Here is a 19,080-nt window from a genome sequence, read left to right as displayed (position 1 = left end):
TTTTCTAGTCCAGTAAGAGGATTTTACAGCTTTGGAAAAAAAAAAAATCAACATTACTGCCTCTCAAGTGACAAAGCAGACAGAGTAAGTAGCCGGCCACACTGATTCACAAGTGGTAGAAAGGTGTTTGCTGGTGTCACAATAGGAGCAGATGGGGAAGAAAGGAACAGAGGTGGTACTTATATTCTTCCCAACTTTAGTGCATCTAACAAAATACAGAATGTGCCCTTCAATAATGTTTTTAGCATGATTATGATGAGATCCTACCTTTTAAGGCACTCATGGAGAATCTGATAAGGAGACAACAATCCAGCTTTACTGGTCAGTTCATATACCCGTGAGTCCTCAATACTGATATGGTTAAAATACTACAAAAGAATCGAGAGATGTTTTTCAGCTACCAGTAAAACAAGCACAATAATGGAATTGTCCTATTGCTCAATTTCTTCTATATTTACATTTGAAAACATTACGTTTCATATTTTTTAACACAGAACATCTACACGAGACTGACATCATAATTTTTGTAGAGGCCCTATTTTAGCAAGCAAAACTAGAGACCATTTCCTTTACACTCCAATACAGAACGAGAAATATTTCTTTTTCTTCTATGTATACTGTCCTTATTCTTTTAGTTCTTCTATTTCCAGACAATAAAATGTAATTCCCAGTTCCATTTATTGGAATGTCATACATAATGAAAACATGGTTACCCAATGCAATGAAACTCTCAAACTATGATTTAATGCTTTTATATTACATTTGAAAAAAAATCATTGGACTGTCTCCTATAGTAAAATAAAAACTGGTCTTGTCTCAGTTTCTTTTTCCAGGTAATCTGTTCTGTATGGCTGCGTCTACACTGGCACCTTCTTTGGAAGGGGCATGCTAATTTTGAATTTGGGAATAGGGAAATCCACGGGGGATTTAAATAAACATGACCGCCGCTTTTTCCCGGCTTGGGGAAAAGCCGGAAAAAAGCGTCTAGACTGGCGCGATCCTCCGGAATAAAGCCCTTTTCCGGAGGATCTCTTATTCCTACTTCGAAGTAGGAATAAGAGATCCTCCGGAAAAGGGCTTTATTCCGGAGGATCGCGCCAGTCTACACGCTTTTTTCCGGCTTTTCCCCAAGACGGAAAAAAAGCGGCGGTCATGTTTATTTAAATCCCGCGGGGGATATTTAAATCTCCCGCGGATTTCCCTATTCCCAAGTTCAACATTAGCATGCCCCTTCCGAAGAAGGTAGCCTATGTGTTTTTTAGGACAAAAACAAAGTGGTCAGTGATAACTGTTCTTTAATTTCTTCTCATGATTTACTGTGTAGCTATTGAAAGAACTCAATTAGGCAAAGAGTATTTTCACTATTTTAAAATTCAGATACGTCAATCAAATAGTCCTGATGTTATTCCCCCATGCCATCTAATACTTTCTGAAATTTAGGATTTGTAGTAGAAAGTTTCAGCTTGCGGATTAAGATTTACTAGCCTCTTACAGTGAAGTGCTACTATCCACTTTCTACTGTATGAACAACTCTAGAGAATACAAGCTCAGCGAACTCCAGCAAAGTGTTCCTTCTAGTGTGAATTATGCTCTTTTTATTTAAAGTAAGTAAGTATCTGTCTCTGATTTCAAGACACACATTTTTATGGATATTTTAAAATAATGGGCTCACACCCACAAGGAATGATATAGGAGGGCAGACCACGAGAGTGACGCCCAAACATGTACAAACAAGGCCAAACATGCCTTGTGTACTCTGCATGTTCCTCACTCTGGCGGTCCATGGAGAACAGGATCTTTATGTTTTCAGCTATCTCTATAGAAGTTTGGGGTGTTCTTCGCAATGCAGAGCCTGGAGGCCCTGCATAAACAACTTTAAAACAAAGAAGAGTGAAAATAGGATCAAGCTCAGGGACTGGAACCACCAGCAAGCGAGGAACATGCAGAGTACACAAGGCATGCCAACAGTGTCTAATGAGGTAATGGAGAATGAAGTGGCTAGATAGTTTAATCAAGTGCCAGGAGATCCAGAAAACAGAGGAAAAAAGGTAGGTGAAGTAAAAACAAATATACCAGAGGAAATGAAGAAGATCAAAATTAGACTGTGATCAAAGGTCAATCACATTAGATGATATTAAATATTTAAATATCAATTTGTTGCATGCAATTGTTGTAGTTGCCACAAACACGTTATACAATCATAGCTGAAAATGAGTCACATGACAAACAATAGTCTACACTGAAAGAGTTCGAAAATTTCTGGGCTTATTAACCCACAAGATGATGCTTCCAATGCACACACTGGTTAAAATATCCAAGGTCTGAATAGTGATGTACATCTAAGATTGTATTAAAAAGGTTTTGTGTACATTTTTATTTATGACATGGTTTACACTTCTATGAGCTAAGCTTAAACTACATGCACAGGGCTAATCAGGAGAGTTGAGACAAAACAGGCTTAGCAACTGAAGTTTGGTCTCTTTCTGAAGCCTCTACACATTTCCCCAATGTGCTTTTCAGCAAATCTAGAAACGTGAAAATCAGTAACTATCATTTCACAAATAATCAAGAATACAAGGAAAAAAGACCTCATCCTTATTAAGACACTCACACTCAAAATTAGTCTAATACTGACATGGTAAACAATCTAGAGGTGGTGGGGGGGAACCTAGGACCACATACAGGTACCATCTATTTGATAATATAAGGAAAAGCACAAATACTGACACAGTTTCTTCCTGAAAACATGACAGACTCTGCTTCAGTAATTAGGACAGTCTTTTATAATACTGAAGGAGGAAAAAAACAAGTAGTACAACCAAAACAAAATAACGTTTCATGTTTAGGGCTGGAAAAATCCATTTCTCCATGACAAAATCCCAATTTGAGACTTAGCAGAATGTAAGTTTCCATTGACAGACTCCCAAATGTTAAATGAATTGAAATGGATTCATTGTTGTCTTATGAAGTCAAACTAATGGCTTCAATTTGTCTTTTTGCTATTGCTTCACTTTGCTCAAAGCCACTGAGTGAAATTAACCCACACTCTGATTAAATTTCATGTCTGCCATTCAGAGGCTTGTATATCCAGTAAAACTGTTAAGACTGTTAGCTTTATGAAGTTTCTGAGCAGCATCATAAACAACACTAAAGAAAGCACTATAAGTTACCCATAGGTAAGGAAAGCCCACAACATTGGGTTGAGAGGTAAGGGAGGTGAAACAACAAAAAAAACAGACTAATTTCGCATTAATCAGGAGACTAATCAGAGGAATAAAGCTGTCAACTTTATCCTTTCAGCAACTGAAACAGATTTGGGAGAGGCTTCAAAATTTATGAGAACTGTTATAAAAGATTACAGATCCCTTTTCTCCTCACCAATAGACAATACTATGGTAGAAATCCCAGCAGCCAAGGCTTGGAGCAATCTGCATTTCCCACAAGAGTACTGATACTGGATCTTGCCACAGAATTCTTCATTCTCCTTGGCTACATCTAGACTGGCATGATTTTCCGGAAATGCTTTTAACGGAAAAGTTTTCCGTTAAAAGCATTTGTGGAAAAGAGCATCTAGATTGGCACAGATGCTTTTCCGCAAAAGCACTTTTTGCGGAAAAGCGTCCGTGCCAATCTAGACGCGCTTTTCTGCAAAAAAGTCCCGATTGCCATTTTCGCGAGCGGTGCTTTTTTGTGCAAAACAAATCTGAGCTATCTACACTGGCCCTTTTGCGCAAAAGCTTTGCACAAAAGGACTTTTGCCCGAATGGGAGCAACATAGTATTTCCGCAAGAAGCACTGATTTCTTACGTGAGATCGTCAGTGTTCTTGCGGAAATTCAAGCAGCCAGTGTAGACAGCTGGAAAGTTTTTCCGCAAAAGCAGCTGCTTTTGCGGAAAAACTTGCCAGTCTAGGCACAGCCCTTTAGTATAACTTTTTCATTATAAGATTGTTACTATTAATGTCAACCCTTTAAAAAAAATCTTCCATCTGAATGGGAGACTGGTTACTATCACTATGTAGCTACCATTCACAAACCCTCTGACTTTAGGCATCTAATGCTTTTTAAATTAAGATCATTTTACAACAGTAAATCAAGTTAATTTATACCTCAAGTTCTTCACTGTCTTTGGGCTTTTCCTCAGAGGTCTGTTTAACAAAGTCAGGAATGAGGATTTCCAGTGTAGCTCGAGCTGTGGGAAATGATTTAGTGTCTTGGTTACACTTACTGTATTCAAAGATTATACAAAGGCATGTTTATGAAAAGGAAACATCATTTCTAAAAGAGGGGTAGCTGTGTTAGTCTGAATCTGCAAGAACAACGGGAAGTCCTGTGGCATCTTATAGATTAACAGATTTATTGGAGCATAAGCTTTCGTGGGCAAAGACCCACATCATCATATGCATGTAGTGGAAATTCCAGAGGCAGGAATCAAAGTGGTAGCATGCCCACATTGGGGAGTGTGAAGGACATCAGGACTGGAGTGAGAGAATGTACATCAAGGCCCCGGCCACCTTCCACAGGACTGGGAAAAGGAGCACTACCCAGTCCGTTTTCTTCCCCACTGCTGCATACCCAGCCTCTATGTAGTATACAATTTATTAATTTATAAGTAGTACAGAGTCTAAGCACTGAATGTTATTTAAGAAAATATATTTAAGCTTACTGAGTTAACATTACAAGACTTATCACTATTAAGCTATATCTTAACTAACAAATAATTGTTTTGGGCAAAAACCTGAGTCACAAGAGAGATTAAGTCAAATTTTCAAAAATGCTCAAATTCCATTTTCAAAAGTTACACAGAAGCTCAAGTCACTAGAACTAAGGCCAGGTCTACACTCAGAAGTTGTCTCAACATAGCAATATTGGTTAGAAGTGTGATGCTTTTATGCTTGCTATGCCAGAAAAAGCCTGAGCGCACATGAAATTATACCAGCCAAAAGAAGAAAAAAAAAGTGCTTTTGGCAAGAGTAGTTTATTTCGTTTGCCAAACCAGCTTAAGCTGTCTCAGCAAAAAACATATTTTGCTGGTATACCTGCATATGCATTAAGAAAATTGTGTTGGTATAGCTCTAAAGTTGGCAATGGTTAAAGTGTAGCCAAGCCCTTAGTTTCCTAAATCACTTATTCATTTTTCAAAATATTTATCTTGTTTTTGTTCTGAACCCTGAAGCCAGATTCTGAAAGCAGCAGCAGGCCTCTAAAACATTCAAATATAGCAGGGGTGGGAAATAATTTTTTGCCAGGGACCACTTCAAAAAATGTTTGAAGTGGCGCTGGACCACTCCGGAAGGGGAGAGGCTTCAGACAGAAGAGGCAGGGCCAGGACCAGGATGCTTCTGGGCTTGCCCATCCACAGACCACTAAGCACCCATGCCCCTGGGTGGTGGAAGGAGACTTCCAGTGCTCCCCCACTGCCAGGCCAATCAGGGCCTGGAGGCAGGGGAGCAAGCGAAGCCTCCTCCCAACCTGCCAGGAGCGTACGGCACTTCTAAGTGTCTCACGTTCCTCACAGGGCAGGGGTAGGTAGGAGGAATCTTCGTGAGCTCCTCCTGTCCCCAGGCAAATCAGGGCTTGAGGGCGGGGGAGCGTGCAAAGTCTCCTCCCGCCTTGCCTGGAGTGTGTGGCACTTCAAAGTGCCGCATGCTCCTGGCAGGGTGGGATGAAACTTTGCGCGCTTCTCCTGCCCCCAGACCCAAACTGGCTTGGGGGCAGAGGAGCAGCAGGGCCTGTGCAGACCAGATGCGGCCCACGGAGGCCCTTTTGCCCACCCTTGAAATATAGGGATGAATACAAAATTCTAAAGGTATCTAAGCCCCACTCATGCAGAACTTAGCCCCACTTATTACAGAACAGACTCAACATCTTAAACAACTGAAAGCAACTAAAGAGCAAATGGTAGCCTTTGGAAATTGGAACAGTGAGTTATGCTAGGTTATGCTACCCAAGCAAGAATAAAATGACCAGAGAATTTTACAGAAGACCAAGAATTGGGTAATTATATTTTACCTTTCACCCTCTCTAGTCTAGATATTAAAACTCATGAAAACATATCTTTTCTAGAAAGAGAATTACTTCATATCTGCTAATTAAAGATACAAGATCAGTATTATGTTAAGTGTCTGAAACTTCTCCAGTGTTTCTATATCCTGCAGTACATTGCTTGAGACAGGATTCACAGTAAATTTAAGTCCCTAGATTAACTGTTAACCATTTTCAACAAAAATGTACACGAATACATCTCACTTGAGTATTGAAAAAGAAATTTAATCTTACTCATTGCTACACCAAACATCTCCTAGCCAGAGGTACAAGCAGACAAGCATAGGATTTCAATGGAAGTATATATATTACCAGCTTTATTCTTGGCGAGTTTTTTACTGCTTGCAGTTCCTGCCCCGTAAGTCACTCCATCAATAATCACTGAGGCTCCAAAAGGCTCACTTGGGTTCTCTTAAAATGGTGGACAAAAATGGTTTTCAAAATTCTAATCTTTTTAGCACAAACAAACATGAAAAAAAGACATACCCTAAAATAAAATCATCAAGAATATGAGAATGCTCTATACTTGTAGATTTGTTCTCTCCTTCAAGGTCTTGAAAATAATGGTTCTATAAAAATTACTGCTCACCTGTTTATATATAAACATATGCATCTTTTCTCAGAAAGGAAATCTCAAACACGAAATCATTGTCATCACATGTACTTGTTCAGAATTAAAGTATACTATGACGGTGGTAGTAAATTATGAGCACTTTGTTTAGAATTTGTCAACATTCAGGTTTTAAATTCCATATATTTTGGAGTGACTTTCATAGAGTTTTAACATGAAAAGTAATCATTTTAAAGTGAAACAGTATCATAGTGCTTTCTGAAGAATTAGAACTCTGAAACTATAAATGTAAAGTAACAATTTTTATTTGTTACCTAGAAGCTGAATATCAGATCTTAACATTTTAACATCTGATGTTGAAATACAAAATACAAACCTAATAGGATTAACTCTATGTATGAGAGAAGAAAGGGGTCTTATTTCAACAAACATGATCTAAATGGCTTGTTTATAGGCCCACCATAATGGAAGGGCATGGAATTCTCTCTCCAATAATACATGTGATGAAACGGATTAAAGTAGTGACAAGGAAGCTTTATGCCTTTGGTGAGGCTGACTGGATTGTGGCTGGATGAAGCAAGGAAATCTAGCAACTATCCATAGTGAAAAGGTAGATGGTTCTGGTATAAAAATTGTGAACTGCTAATTATGAATAAATTAATTATCTGACAAGGGCAACTGAAAATTAACTCATTCAATGACAACCCTAAGGATGGATCCTAAGGATATTTCCTCCCCTGGATCTTTGTCCATCTTGGAGACTCTCACATGGTAGATAAACTACATCAGTTTTCATTTCAGAGTATTTTTCCAGCTCAAAGATTTAAATAACACTGCTTCTGTACTGCATGCACACACACCCAGATAAGGGAGCAGTAAAAAAGAAAATTATGCTACTTTTGTTGTAAACACTAGAATTTGGCTTACAGTATAACTCTAAAGATGCTTACCAGGAAAGTCTCCATTTCTTGCTGCTTTTCAAAATCCCCAAGCATTCAAATAATTATCAGTGAACAAAAAGTATTGTGCTCAAGTTAGAATTCATTACAAACTTACCACATTCAAAAAAATTGTAAACAGGGCGGACCTTTAGGACTCGTTGCATATATTCATGCAGTATGCAAACTTCAGACTTCCCATTGGGATTAATAACAAACTCTGGGAAAATAAAGACATTTCATTTAAGTAATTCCTGTCCCTTGAAAAACTGTCTAAAAACCTCAAAATTGCAAACCACTGACATAAAAGTGTCCTGCTCACAATCATTTATTCAAATGCATGAATCTCAATATTATTATAAATGCAGATTACTCAAACATGAATCACTAAAAGTCCAGAGTCCATTTTAAGGGCCTTTAAAACAATTACTATGAAAATAAATTTCTGAATAAATTCAGTCAAGATTGATAAATACATTATTCTAATGAATCTATTAAATATTCACTATGCTGCAGACACTGATGTTTCCTGATATCCAAGCATGGAACCACAGAAATACAGGGCTGGGAGGAACCATGAGAAATCAAGTTCATCCCTCTGTATTGTGGCAGTGTCAAGTAAACTTAGACCACTTTTTAAAGGTATTTGCCCAATTTATTTTTAAAAACTTTCAATGATGGAGACTCCACTACCTCCCTTAGAAACCTATTCCATAACTTAAGGATGTTAAGGACTAGTCAACTATCTGATAAGCAAATGCTGAACTAAACAGTCAGTCAACTAGCTGATCTCCCCCTCCCACCCCCACTGCCTCTATCACAGAGTTGCAAAGGGGCGGAGGGGAGAGAGGTACTTCAAAGCAGCAGCACAGCACAGTTGAGCAAGGGCTCAGCTGTGTGGCATTTCAAAGGGGCAGCCACCACACAGCTGATCCACAGGCTCAAATGTGCAGCGGCTATCCCTTTGAAATGCCATCTCCACGTTTCAAAGGGGCAGCGGTATGGAGCCCGGGGTCAGCTGGGGACTCCCCAACTGACTCAAGATTCTAGGGAAATGCCATGTGGAGCATGCGATCAGCTGGGGACACACCAGCACTGCCCTTTTGAAATGCCGAGTCGGTGATCCCCAGCTCAGCTATGCGGCACTGCCCCTTTAAAACGCAGCGTAGAATGGAGCCCGGGGTCAGCGGGGGATTCTGAGTCCCCCACTGACCGTGGGCTCCATGGCTTTGAAGTGCATAAAAGCCCCCACTGAGGACTCTTGTACATTTCAAAGCAGGCATGCCAAGTGCAGCCCAGAACTTCCTGCTGGCCTCAGGCTGCAGGTGGAGTTCTGCATTTCTCCTTTGAAATGTACAAGACCCCCAGCTCTTGAGTACAATGTTGGAGTAGTCAATGGAAATTCCACTGGCTAGTCAACTAGTCAATTAACTACAATTTAACACCCTTAGCTTAACTAGACTTACAGTTAGGAAAGATCTTCCTAATATCGAACTTAAATCTCCCTTGCTGCAGTCCATTAGATCTTGTCGTGCCCTCAGTGAACCTGGGGAACAACTGATCACTATCCTCTTTATAACAACAGCCCTTAATACACTGGGGGACTTACGTCACCCGTCAGTGTTCTCTTTTTCAAACTAAACATGCATTTTTCAAACCTCTCTTCACAGGTCAGATTTTATAAACTTTTTATCATTTATGTTGCTCTCCTCTGGACTTCTTCCAATTGTGGTGCCCATAACTGGACACAGAACTCGAGCTGAGGCCTGACCAGTGCAGAGTGCAATAGGACAATTACTTCTTGTGTCTTCTATACAAAAGTTCTGTTATTACATCCCAAAATCGTAACATTCTTTTTCATACTTTATCACAGTGACAACTCATTCAGCTTGCAGTCCACTATAACCCTCTGATTCTTTTCAGCAGTTCTATCACCTACAGTTATATACCCCATTTTGTAGTTGTGCATTTGATTTTTCCTTTTTATCAAACTCAAACACCTCAAACCACTAGCAAAAAAGTTACTAACCTATTTTATCTGCTATAGGAAATGTATGTATGAATCCATTCTTTACCCTGCTGAATGTAGGCTTCAAATCCAACTAACAAAAGTGAAAACCATATACCCTATCCCCCAAAGTGTGCCTGCAAGAAGGCTGAACTTCTCATGGGAAGAAGCAAAATATTTCTCCGCAATGGAAACAGCTGTTTGTTGGACATAAAAGAAAAAATACACTATCCATGAACTATCCTAGAAAGGGAGACCACAGTTAAATTTAATTAAAAAGGGACTTTTGTTCCTTATGCATCCCCTGAAACAAAGGACTTCTTCATTTATCCCACTGAAGCAAACAGCTTTAGTGTCACCACCAGGAAAGGACTGTTTGCTTAATCATTCTGGAGTAGAGAAACTGCACTTTACTACAAAACAATGTCAGTATTACATTACATAAAAATGTAGAAGGAATTAAGACAACCATTTACTGAAAAAGTCTGATCAATAAAGAAATTGTTAACATGATAAGCGTGTTGCCTTGATATTTTTGGGGGATGTGAAGCCTGCCAAATGTTGAGATGCTGGATTATTCACCCCCACAATGGCTAAGGATTCTGCAGCCAATCAAATTAGAATTTAGAAGGACTGGCCCCAACTCTTAAAGGGATATGCAAGTTAAACTTTGGGTTTTTTTGTTTTGTTTTTTTAAATCAAGTTTCCCATGTTTTGTAGGGTTTTTTTTAAACAAGTTGTCTGTGCTCCCTTGCTGATGTTTGTAATTTTTTTTCCAGAAAAGTTGAAAATAGGTGGACCCAAAAGCAATATACATATATACTCATTGTAGTCCTCCCACTCTGCTCTCAGGGCAGAGACCTGCCTTATGCCTCTTCAGTTTCAGTTTTGCAGCTGCAATTACTAGTAAACACTGCCTTGGACCAAGGAGGCAAAATGAGTGCTTAGAGAGAATTGGGCAGGGCAGGGGAGATCTTGTGGACTGGCCAACTTCCATATCCAACTACTTCCTTCTGTGGGATCTTTTTAAGCCCCTTTCTTGGGCAGTTCCACAGTCTCGGGGAGACATGGAGAGGAAAGAAAGGCTGCCTAAACACTCACTGTGAATACTGATGCTAACCACTATAATGGTGCCTCCCCAAAGATTATAGGATCTTCCACAACTCCTTGAGGGACAGCAGAGTCTAAAAACAGTGCTTAATATCAAAGGGCAAATCTTCTATGTCCTGCTGCACTTTAGGAGCAATGCCCAAATTCTGCAGCCAGGAAGGTCTTCTCATGGTCCTAGACAAGACCATATCTGTGGCTGAAGTATCTTGGACATCCCACGGACAGCAATGAAGTTTTAGTCACCAAACAGCCTTCAGTGACAAATGCCTGAAATTCTGCTCAAGGCTTCAGATAGCTGGTCTGCAAAAGTAAGACATGGCCATCCCATTCACAAAGCTGTATTTTAACAGCAATGCTTGCTGGTTAGCAATTTGCAAGGAAAAGGAGATGCAAATCTTCCTGTCCATCAATCTATTTGTTTAAGAGTCCTTTTTCTTGGGAGTGGACTTAAGCCAGTCTTGTTCACCAGGGCTTTGACCAGTGACTCTAGGCCCAGAAGGGAGTGAAAAAGCCCAAATTCCTGTATCAGAAAACAGTAATGCTTCTTCATGAGCTTTATCATAGATGATATTGAAGCTAACACATGCTCTAGAACAGTGGTTCTCAAACTTTTTGGGCTCCAGAGCCCTTTACACGCATAAAAATGTATGCGGAGCCCCAGAGGGGTGTGTTAATTGCCTCAGTTCAAGGTGATTCTCAATTGTGCTTTTGAAGGCTTTTCAGTTTGTCAACCTCACGGAGCCCCTGGAGATGTCTCATGGAGCCCTGGGGAAGGCAACTCTCTCAGGGGCAGCCTACCGTCGGATATTGGTTAGCATTTTACTTCCCCTAACCCCTGCCTGGGCCTGAGGTGGACCAACAGTCAATGCCACAGACCTGGTTAGTGCTCTCGCCTTTGAGAGAGATGAGGAGTGGGCCTCCACTACCCATGGTTACCATGGGTGCTACAGCATGGCCAAGGCTCCCATCCCAAAAATGGGAAAAGCATTGATCCTGGTAACCACATGACTTCACAAACAGCCTCTGAATGCCAAAGTCTTAGGTTTCAGGGGGATAAAGATGGGACAAGTCCTGCATATGCAAGCAATTGGTCTGATCAGTCCGTAGCTCAGAATGAGGAGAAAGATGGCACTGATGGTGGAAATGGTACCAAAGGCATCAAACATGCCTCCACTGTTTCCAGCACTGGAAGTGATATTGACTCTGAAGTGGCCATGTCAAAGTAAACCAATAGTGCCAAATTACAGGGCAGTGATAGCTACTAGAGTAACATTGGCAGCACTAGTTATAAGAGACATTAATGATGCCTGGAAGATCATTTGTACCAAGCCCAGCACCAGCCCCACTTCCACTCACCGTAAAAGGGAAACATCAGTGTACAATGTTGACAGACTCAGAGGTTCAGCTGCATGCCCAAGCAACAGGGATATTAAAGCCACAGCCCTGATAAAATTGATGTAGGTTGGAACAAAAGTAGAAAAGATCCTTTGCTGACTGAGACACTACTACAAACAACTAATGCTTGCAACATTACTGGTACCAGATGCAACAGATGCCCTGGGGCTGAAAACTGTCAATGATATGGGGTCTCTGATTTTGTATAATACCAAGGTATGATTGATGAGACCTACTATAATTCATGCAGCATAGCCACCCTGTGCCAATCTGTGCCTCATTTGGAATAAGGAGATGAACTCCAACACATCCTGGAGCTGCCTCAGTCAGTCTTATGCAACCTTGCAACATGGAACGACTTCTCCATCTCTTTATAAAGGCGTCAGCTTCGCCTGGGCATAGCAAGCATTACGTGTAGGAATTGATGTTGGGAGACCACATCCCACACACATGATAAACAACGTTTAACCCCCATTGAAGGCATCACCAGGGAAATATTTAAACTACCATTCATACTAAATCAAACATCATGGTATATTAACTATACGCAATAAGAAAAGTCATTACAACTTAGGGACTGTGAAATGAAGGTCTGGCTCCAGCCATAGATGGTAAGAAGGAACTCTTTCCTCTACAGATATTTACAGGATGAACCTCTGAAATCTGACACTCTGGTCTGACAACCTCTGTGGTCCAGCAGGACCAAGATCTTGCTGGATCAGAGAGCTCAGTTGAGAATAAGGGTCAGGAGCCCTGTGGGGGAAGGTCGCCAGTTTGTCCCCCATTTTGATTTTTCCCTTTAAAGACTGTGGTCAGCCTCCCTGTCACCATGCCCTGCTTGGAAAAGTGTGGTCACCTGACCCTAAGCTGCCTGACAACAAGGGGGCATTATAAAGGGTGTTCACCCACTCCTCAGAGCTCTCTGTATGCACTTGCTCTCTGTGCAACTCTGTGGTGTTGGAGCAACAGCCTATTTGTAGGGTCCTTCAGGCAGCAGCAATAGGCTGTATGGTTTGATAGACCACCAAAGGCAGGAGTCTGGCTGCTGCCATTTCAGAGACTGGAAGTCTCCCAACAGAAAGTGTATCTGGGACAGTCATCTGTGGTGAAGCAATCCTGTGTCCCACACCTGTAGCAGTTGCTGATGCAGAGGTTATTCATTTTCAGTTAGAGTGACAGCAGTAAGGCCAGGTAGCTGGATCTCTCTCCCATCATTCATCTTTCAGTCTGCACACACTACATGCAGGACACGAAAGAAAGAAGAGAAAAGACCCTTTACCCGCCCGATCCTTCACATCCTTTTCTCCATCCCAAGACAGCCATCTACCTTCATCCTCAAACACCAAGTGGTATGTCCTCCTATTATTTGTATTGTGCCCAGGTTTGTTTATTTGCATTGTAGGTTCTGGCTTCATGGCATTGTTTTGTTATGAAACCTGGATTTTGTGTTTATTTTTTTACGTCAGTGTTATTGTTTCAGCCATTTTGTGTCGCACTTGACTAAATCCTGGTGACAGAAATACAGCAAGGGTGGAGCATCTGTGCTCACACTAACAAGATCAAGTCCTTGTCTAACAGCCCCTGCATGGGCTCATAACTGGAGTGCAGCCCAGGCCAGGATCACAGGGAGCATAGCCCCAGCCTGGGCTAATGGCAGTAAGGCCGGCACTCCAGAGCAAGGCTGACTGCCAGGAGTGAAGCCTTGATTTGCCTTGGTCTGGCAAACTCGCTGCTTCAGGACTGCTCAGGTCCCAAGGTTTCTGGACGAGGGAGGTCCAATCTGTTGGGAAAAATCTCTGGCTCCATGTTGCACATGCACATACCTAAGGGAAATACATAGCTGTATCTACTCAAAGAAGAAAAGTGTACACCATATTAAGTAGGGATGTTTGCATTTAATCATGTACACTCCGTGCAGCTTCATCGGGGCTCTGCATCACTCTGCACCAGGCAGTCCAAGCTGGTGCTCCAGTGCTGTGCTGCCAATCCCCCTTTCCCCAACATGGTTGGAGCCCCAGTATCAGCTTTCCATTGTGGGGTGCGCAGATCCAGGTAAGAACCCCTATCCCCCTCATGCCCAGACCACAAAGCCCCATCGCCCTCACACACATTCACCTCCCACCAAGACCCTGTATCTACAGCCTGCTCCTGCACCATCCCTTCCTGCCCAGATCTTGCACCTAACTTTGAGGATATGTGCAAGGCATCCAGAAGAGAATTGACAAGCCTCCCACAGCTTGGAAACAGTGCCAATTAGGGTTACTGAGCACAACAAGAATGGAATCTTCTGCTCTTTCTGGAGCACAATGACTCCTCTTTTGACTATGAGATCTGCAACTATGACGACCACAGAGGATAGGAGCCACTTGTTGCCAATGAATGATACCAACTTGGGGAACAGAGTGCCTCCCCAACATGGGCCACTGGCACCAGGGGTCAAAGTGCTGAAGATGACCATCACTGGCTTGCCCATAGAACATACTGGGCCAAGAACTGGTGCTTGTGACCAGTGTTCCCTCTAAGTTGCACAGCAGCATAGCTTCAGAGGTGATTAATCATCTCCACTCGGTCAAACTCAGACTCCATGAGGCTGTGCTGCCCTGCACCTTAGCAAGAACACCGCTTGTGACCTCTCCTGGCTTGGATAGCCTGATGCTTCAGGCCTAGAGATCAGCTGCAGGCCCTCATGGCAGCAGGTCAGAGACTGGACTGGACCCGTCTTGGGGCAGAAGTCAGCAGAAGCTCCACCAATTGGGTGCCCGATGGGGATCACTGACTACCTCATCTTTAGATCTGGTCAGGGAGCATCTGCTCTTAGCCTTATTTTTTGGAGGTGCACTGAGAGATGTGAGACCATTGCCTCACAGACAGCTGAGACCTGCACACCGAGCCCAGAGGTACCAAGTGTCTCTAAAAGAGTCCTTCCTTAGCACTGGAGCACTGCATACTGAGCAAGGGGATCTTGGAGCCAGGTCTACTGTTCTAGGATCTGTCGGAAGCTGCAGTGCTGCCTCCATACACAAAACTCAGAGGTACTGTTCTCTGTCCTAAGGGTCCTGGGACAAAACTTTATAAAATCTTACAAATACTCCTTACAGTGATCCTCTCTGAGACACTTCAATAAAAAAGTGTGCAAGTCACTTCTGAGAACGAACCTGCTACAGTCCAAATACGGCTTAAAGCCCAGGAACCCAGGCATATCTTGCTGATGTAGAAGCACAGGGGAAAGGGAGAATAGCCCTCCCACAGGAATCTCATGAAAAAAACACTTAGGCTAACCATAAACTACTAGTAAATTTAACTATACACACAAAGTGATACTGAAAAGCACATGCTGGATGAATCAAGTGCACACATAAATTTCAGCTAGCTGTCCCTGGTGATAAAAAGGAACTGGGAGGTGACAGGTTGGCAGGACCATGAAGGTGCAACTCCACAGATACGGCTAAGGGAAAAAATCTTCCAGGTGTCATGCTCCCAAAGTGTGCACACCTGATTGGAATTGACATGAACAAGAACTATTCTTTAGAACTTTCTGCTCAGTGTAACACAAATGTAAACTGCAAAATAAATCAGTACACCATCGTAACATAAGACCATTATAAACCTACAGAAGTGGAAAAAATGAATGATTGAGCAAAAAAGATCAAGATCTTAATGATGAATTACAATTATCCAGGGTTTGACCAATTATAGAAAACCCTACTCGCGAGACAAAAAAGGGACTCGCCACCCCCACCGCATGACCCCCACCACACAGGTGTGCGCCACCCAGAGAATGAGATGACCAAGACAGAACGTTTGCTTCTGTGACAGGGCAGGGCCGCTCCGCAGCAGCGAGGGCAACCCGCCCCGTACTTCACCAGCACCAACCTCCGTGTTGCACGGGGAGTGCAGAGTTTGACAATGGTCTGCGCCGCTTGCTCCTGTGCGGCCACCCAGCTGAGCAGAGTGCAGGGAGGCCGAGTCCTGGAACAGGAGCTGGAAGCAGGGGAGAGGCCACACACGGGCTTAGGGCAGAGCCAGAGTGCGCATGCGTCCCTGATGACAGGGGGAGAGGCACCAGAGCAAGAGAACGCCACATTCAAAAGGGGAACAGAGGAGAGCAGAAGAGAGGAGGGAGGAGAAGGAGGAGAGCAACGGAGGGAGAGGGGAGAACAGAGGAGTGAGCTAGAAGATGGTGGCGGGCAGAGGAGTGAAGGGTGAGAGCAGAGGAGAGTGGAGAGAGACGGGAGTCAGAGGAGGGAGACGAGGAGTGGAGCAGAGAGCAGAGTGTGGGGGCAGAGAACCTGAAAGGAGAAGCGGAGGTAGGAAGCAGCTCAGGACGGGACTCTTTAGTGTCTCCCCTCTGGGCCGCTTCCTACCTCCGCTTCTCCTATCACGTCCTCTGCCCCCATGCTCTACTCCACTCCCCGTCTCCCTCCTGCCTTCTGACCTCCTCTGACTCCCGTCCCCCTCCGCTCTCACCCTTCACTCCTCCGCCCACTGCCATCTTCTAGCTCACTCCTCTGTTCTCCCCTCTCCCTCCTTTACTCTCCTACATCTCCTCTCTCCTCTGCCTTCCTCCACTGCTCTCCTTTTGAACGCGGCACTCTTGCACCGGCGCCTCTCCCCGATGTCAGGGACACACACACACACACACTCACTCACTCTAGCCCTGCCTTATGCCCGAATGCGGCCCCGGCCTCGGTTTCAGCTCACATCTCAGGACTCAGCCCCCCTGCACGCCGTTCAGCTGGGCGGCTGCATGGAAACAATCAGTGCAGACCCGTTAGAACACCGTGCTGCCTGTGCAGCACATGGGTCAGCACCGTTGAAGTGCGGGGCGGCTCCGCCCTGTCACAGCTCGCCAGCTGCCAAAATCTACTCGCCATGGGCGAGTGGATTCGTTGAGCCCTGCATATATCTGTAGCTAGTGATTTTTAAACTTGCTTAAAAAAATCCCTGTCAGTAACTAACACTTTTTTCTTGACCACAGAACCAAGAACCAAGCCTATAAACTTCCAGTGCTTCCTCAAATCATGGGATGATTTAGAAAATCACTTTATATAATTTTTTTAGTCACATTTTAATGCTAAATCCAGGGATGTGAAAATAAATGGTAAACTGATGAGCAGGGCTCGACAAATAATGTAATCTACTGGCCTGTGGCAAGTAGATTACAACCTGGAAGAGCCAGCGCAGAGCGATCTGCCGCTTGGTGAGCCCTGCAGATGAGCCTGGGCTCACTGGCTAATATTCAGTTACATGCAGGCTCCCAGTACACACAGGGAGCTGGCTAAAAAACGTAGGGAGCCACCTGCCACCCCATGCTGCCTGACTGCCACTCCGCGTGTAACCATGTAATAACTGAAGTTCACTTACACACATTTTAACATCCCTAACTGGAACATGACAAATTTCAAAGATTCTAATTCCAACTAGATTAAGCTTACCTTTCTTTGTAGGTGCATCTTGCACAGACAAGGTAATGAGTTTCTGATTGGCTGGCAATATAGGCCGCTCAGACTCTGCCTGCTTCCGCTTCATTTCACGGTTGAACTGTCGTCTCTCAGCCCAGGTTCTGAATTTTTTTACGGTAACTTGTTCAAAATCAAAACGCTTTTCAAGATAGTGCCTAAAATCCTCAAGATCTATGAAAAATAATCAAATTCAGTTATTCCTATACTTCTCCATGTGGATTCTCAAGGGTAAGGTAATTATATGCAGTTTGTACAGTTACTCATTCTTGTAATATTACACATGCAACTGTTGTACCTTTGCCTAAAAGACTGACCTCCCATTTTGCCCAACACTTTTTTTTTTAATATTTTCAATGTCAGTGCAGTTTTGTTGGTTCCCAAGGCATTACAAATATCAAAATAATTTCTGGACTTGTCCCTACTTAAAATCAATTTTAAAATGTAAAAACAATTTTCAGCTCAGTCTTAAGAAAAAAATAAAAAGTTCTACAAAATCCTCACCCTTGAATAGGCAGGAGTGATTACGCAGGCCTTAAATAAAGGAAGGTGTATTTACCTCAGTAGTAAGCAAAGCCCTTCACACAGCAAGAACAAGAGAAGGCAATCTAAACATTGACAAACAGTAGCATGAAACATTAGGCATGTAAGCAACTAGTCGATAAGCAAAAGCTTACTGGATAGTTGACTAGTCCCCTCAACTAGTTGCTTCTCCCACCCTTATTGTCTATCAGAGGCAGCAAGGCGGGGGAGGGGGAGAGCAGAAGCCAGTTCCCCCCCAGCACCATCTCCGCTGTGGGCAGGGAAGTAGCAGGTACCAGGCACGAGCTAGGAATCAGACACACCTCTGATTTTTACGTGGATTAAGAGCCTGTCCACTCTTAATACATTTAAAAACCAGAGTCGCAGTGCGGTTAGTTCCTAGGCCAGGAAAATCAATTGATTAGTTGATAAAACTAAATTTAACATCCGTATGAAACCTCATTCAAGTTAAGACCCCAGTCTCCAATGTCACAGCTGCAAGAAACTTTACTGGGCGGTAACCTCAGGAAAACATGTTTCAAAGTGTGGCAACTATAAAGGAAAGAACAAAAAACCCACAAGTTCTCTCCCCTTATCCATCATTCACTTTTCCACTTACAATGACAAAAGAAACATCCCATAGATTCTGGGAGCAGGTCCTAACCTGAAACTTGGTCATCAGCGTCCCCAGGAGTGGGCATCTGTGTTAAGCATTTTAACTTGAACCCATCTACAGGCTGAGTCTCTTTCTAGTCCAGCACCCTTGGGACTTCACCAATGCTAACCAGAGAATTTGTTGGATAATGGAAGGTCAATATTGTCTAGCAGCATTACCAACACTAACACTGCTTACTGAGCTCTTACTTAGCTCTAACTTACTTCTAAATGTCTTGTAACAGCACAGAACACAGAGCCAGGACTGGTGGCTGTGAACAAACTTTATGGCACCATGGGAAAGTTGGCCACACCCACAACAAGTGAACATCTTACTAAAATCATGCTAGGTCATGAATGTTGCCAGACCACAGGTTCAA

At 43.0% G+C, this 19,080-nt stretch overlaps 1 protein-coding gene across 6 annotated transcripts in view; it reads right to left on the bottom strand.

Annotated features, from left to right (window-relative positions):
- Positions 1 to 19,080, bottom strand: part of DGCR8 (DGCR8 microprocessor complex subunit) — a 55,859-nt gene that overhangs the window by 10,578 nt on the left and 26,201 nt on the right. For all 6 annotated transcript variants that reach the window (XM_075898342.2, XM_075898344.2, XM_075898346.2 and 3 more), the window contains 5 exons: positions 17,501 to 17,698; positions 7,671 to 7,772; positions 6,356 to 6,454; positions 4,108 to 4,190; positions 268 to 368 (listed from right to left, as the gene is read on the bottom strand). In XM_075898342.2, coding sequence (XP_075754457.1) covers positions 268 to 368; positions 4,108 to 4,190; positions 6,356 to 6,454; positions 7,671 to 7,772; positions 17,501 to 17,698 — 583 coding nt within the window. The remainder of the gene's footprint in view (positions 1 to 267; positions 369 to 4,107; positions 4,191 to 6,355; positions 6,455 to 7,670; positions 7,773 to 17,500; positions 17,699 to 19,080) is intronic.

This window comes from Pelodiscus sinensis, chromosome Z, assembly GCF_052426305.1.
Source record: "Pelodiscus sinensis isolate ZL-2025 chromosome Z, ASM5242630v1, whole genome shotgun sequence".
Classification (NCBI taxonomy): Eukaryota; Metazoa; Chordata; order Testudines; family Trionychidae; genus Pelodiscus; species Pelodiscus sinensis.
This window is presented reverse-complemented; position numbering and strand designations above follow the sequence as displayed.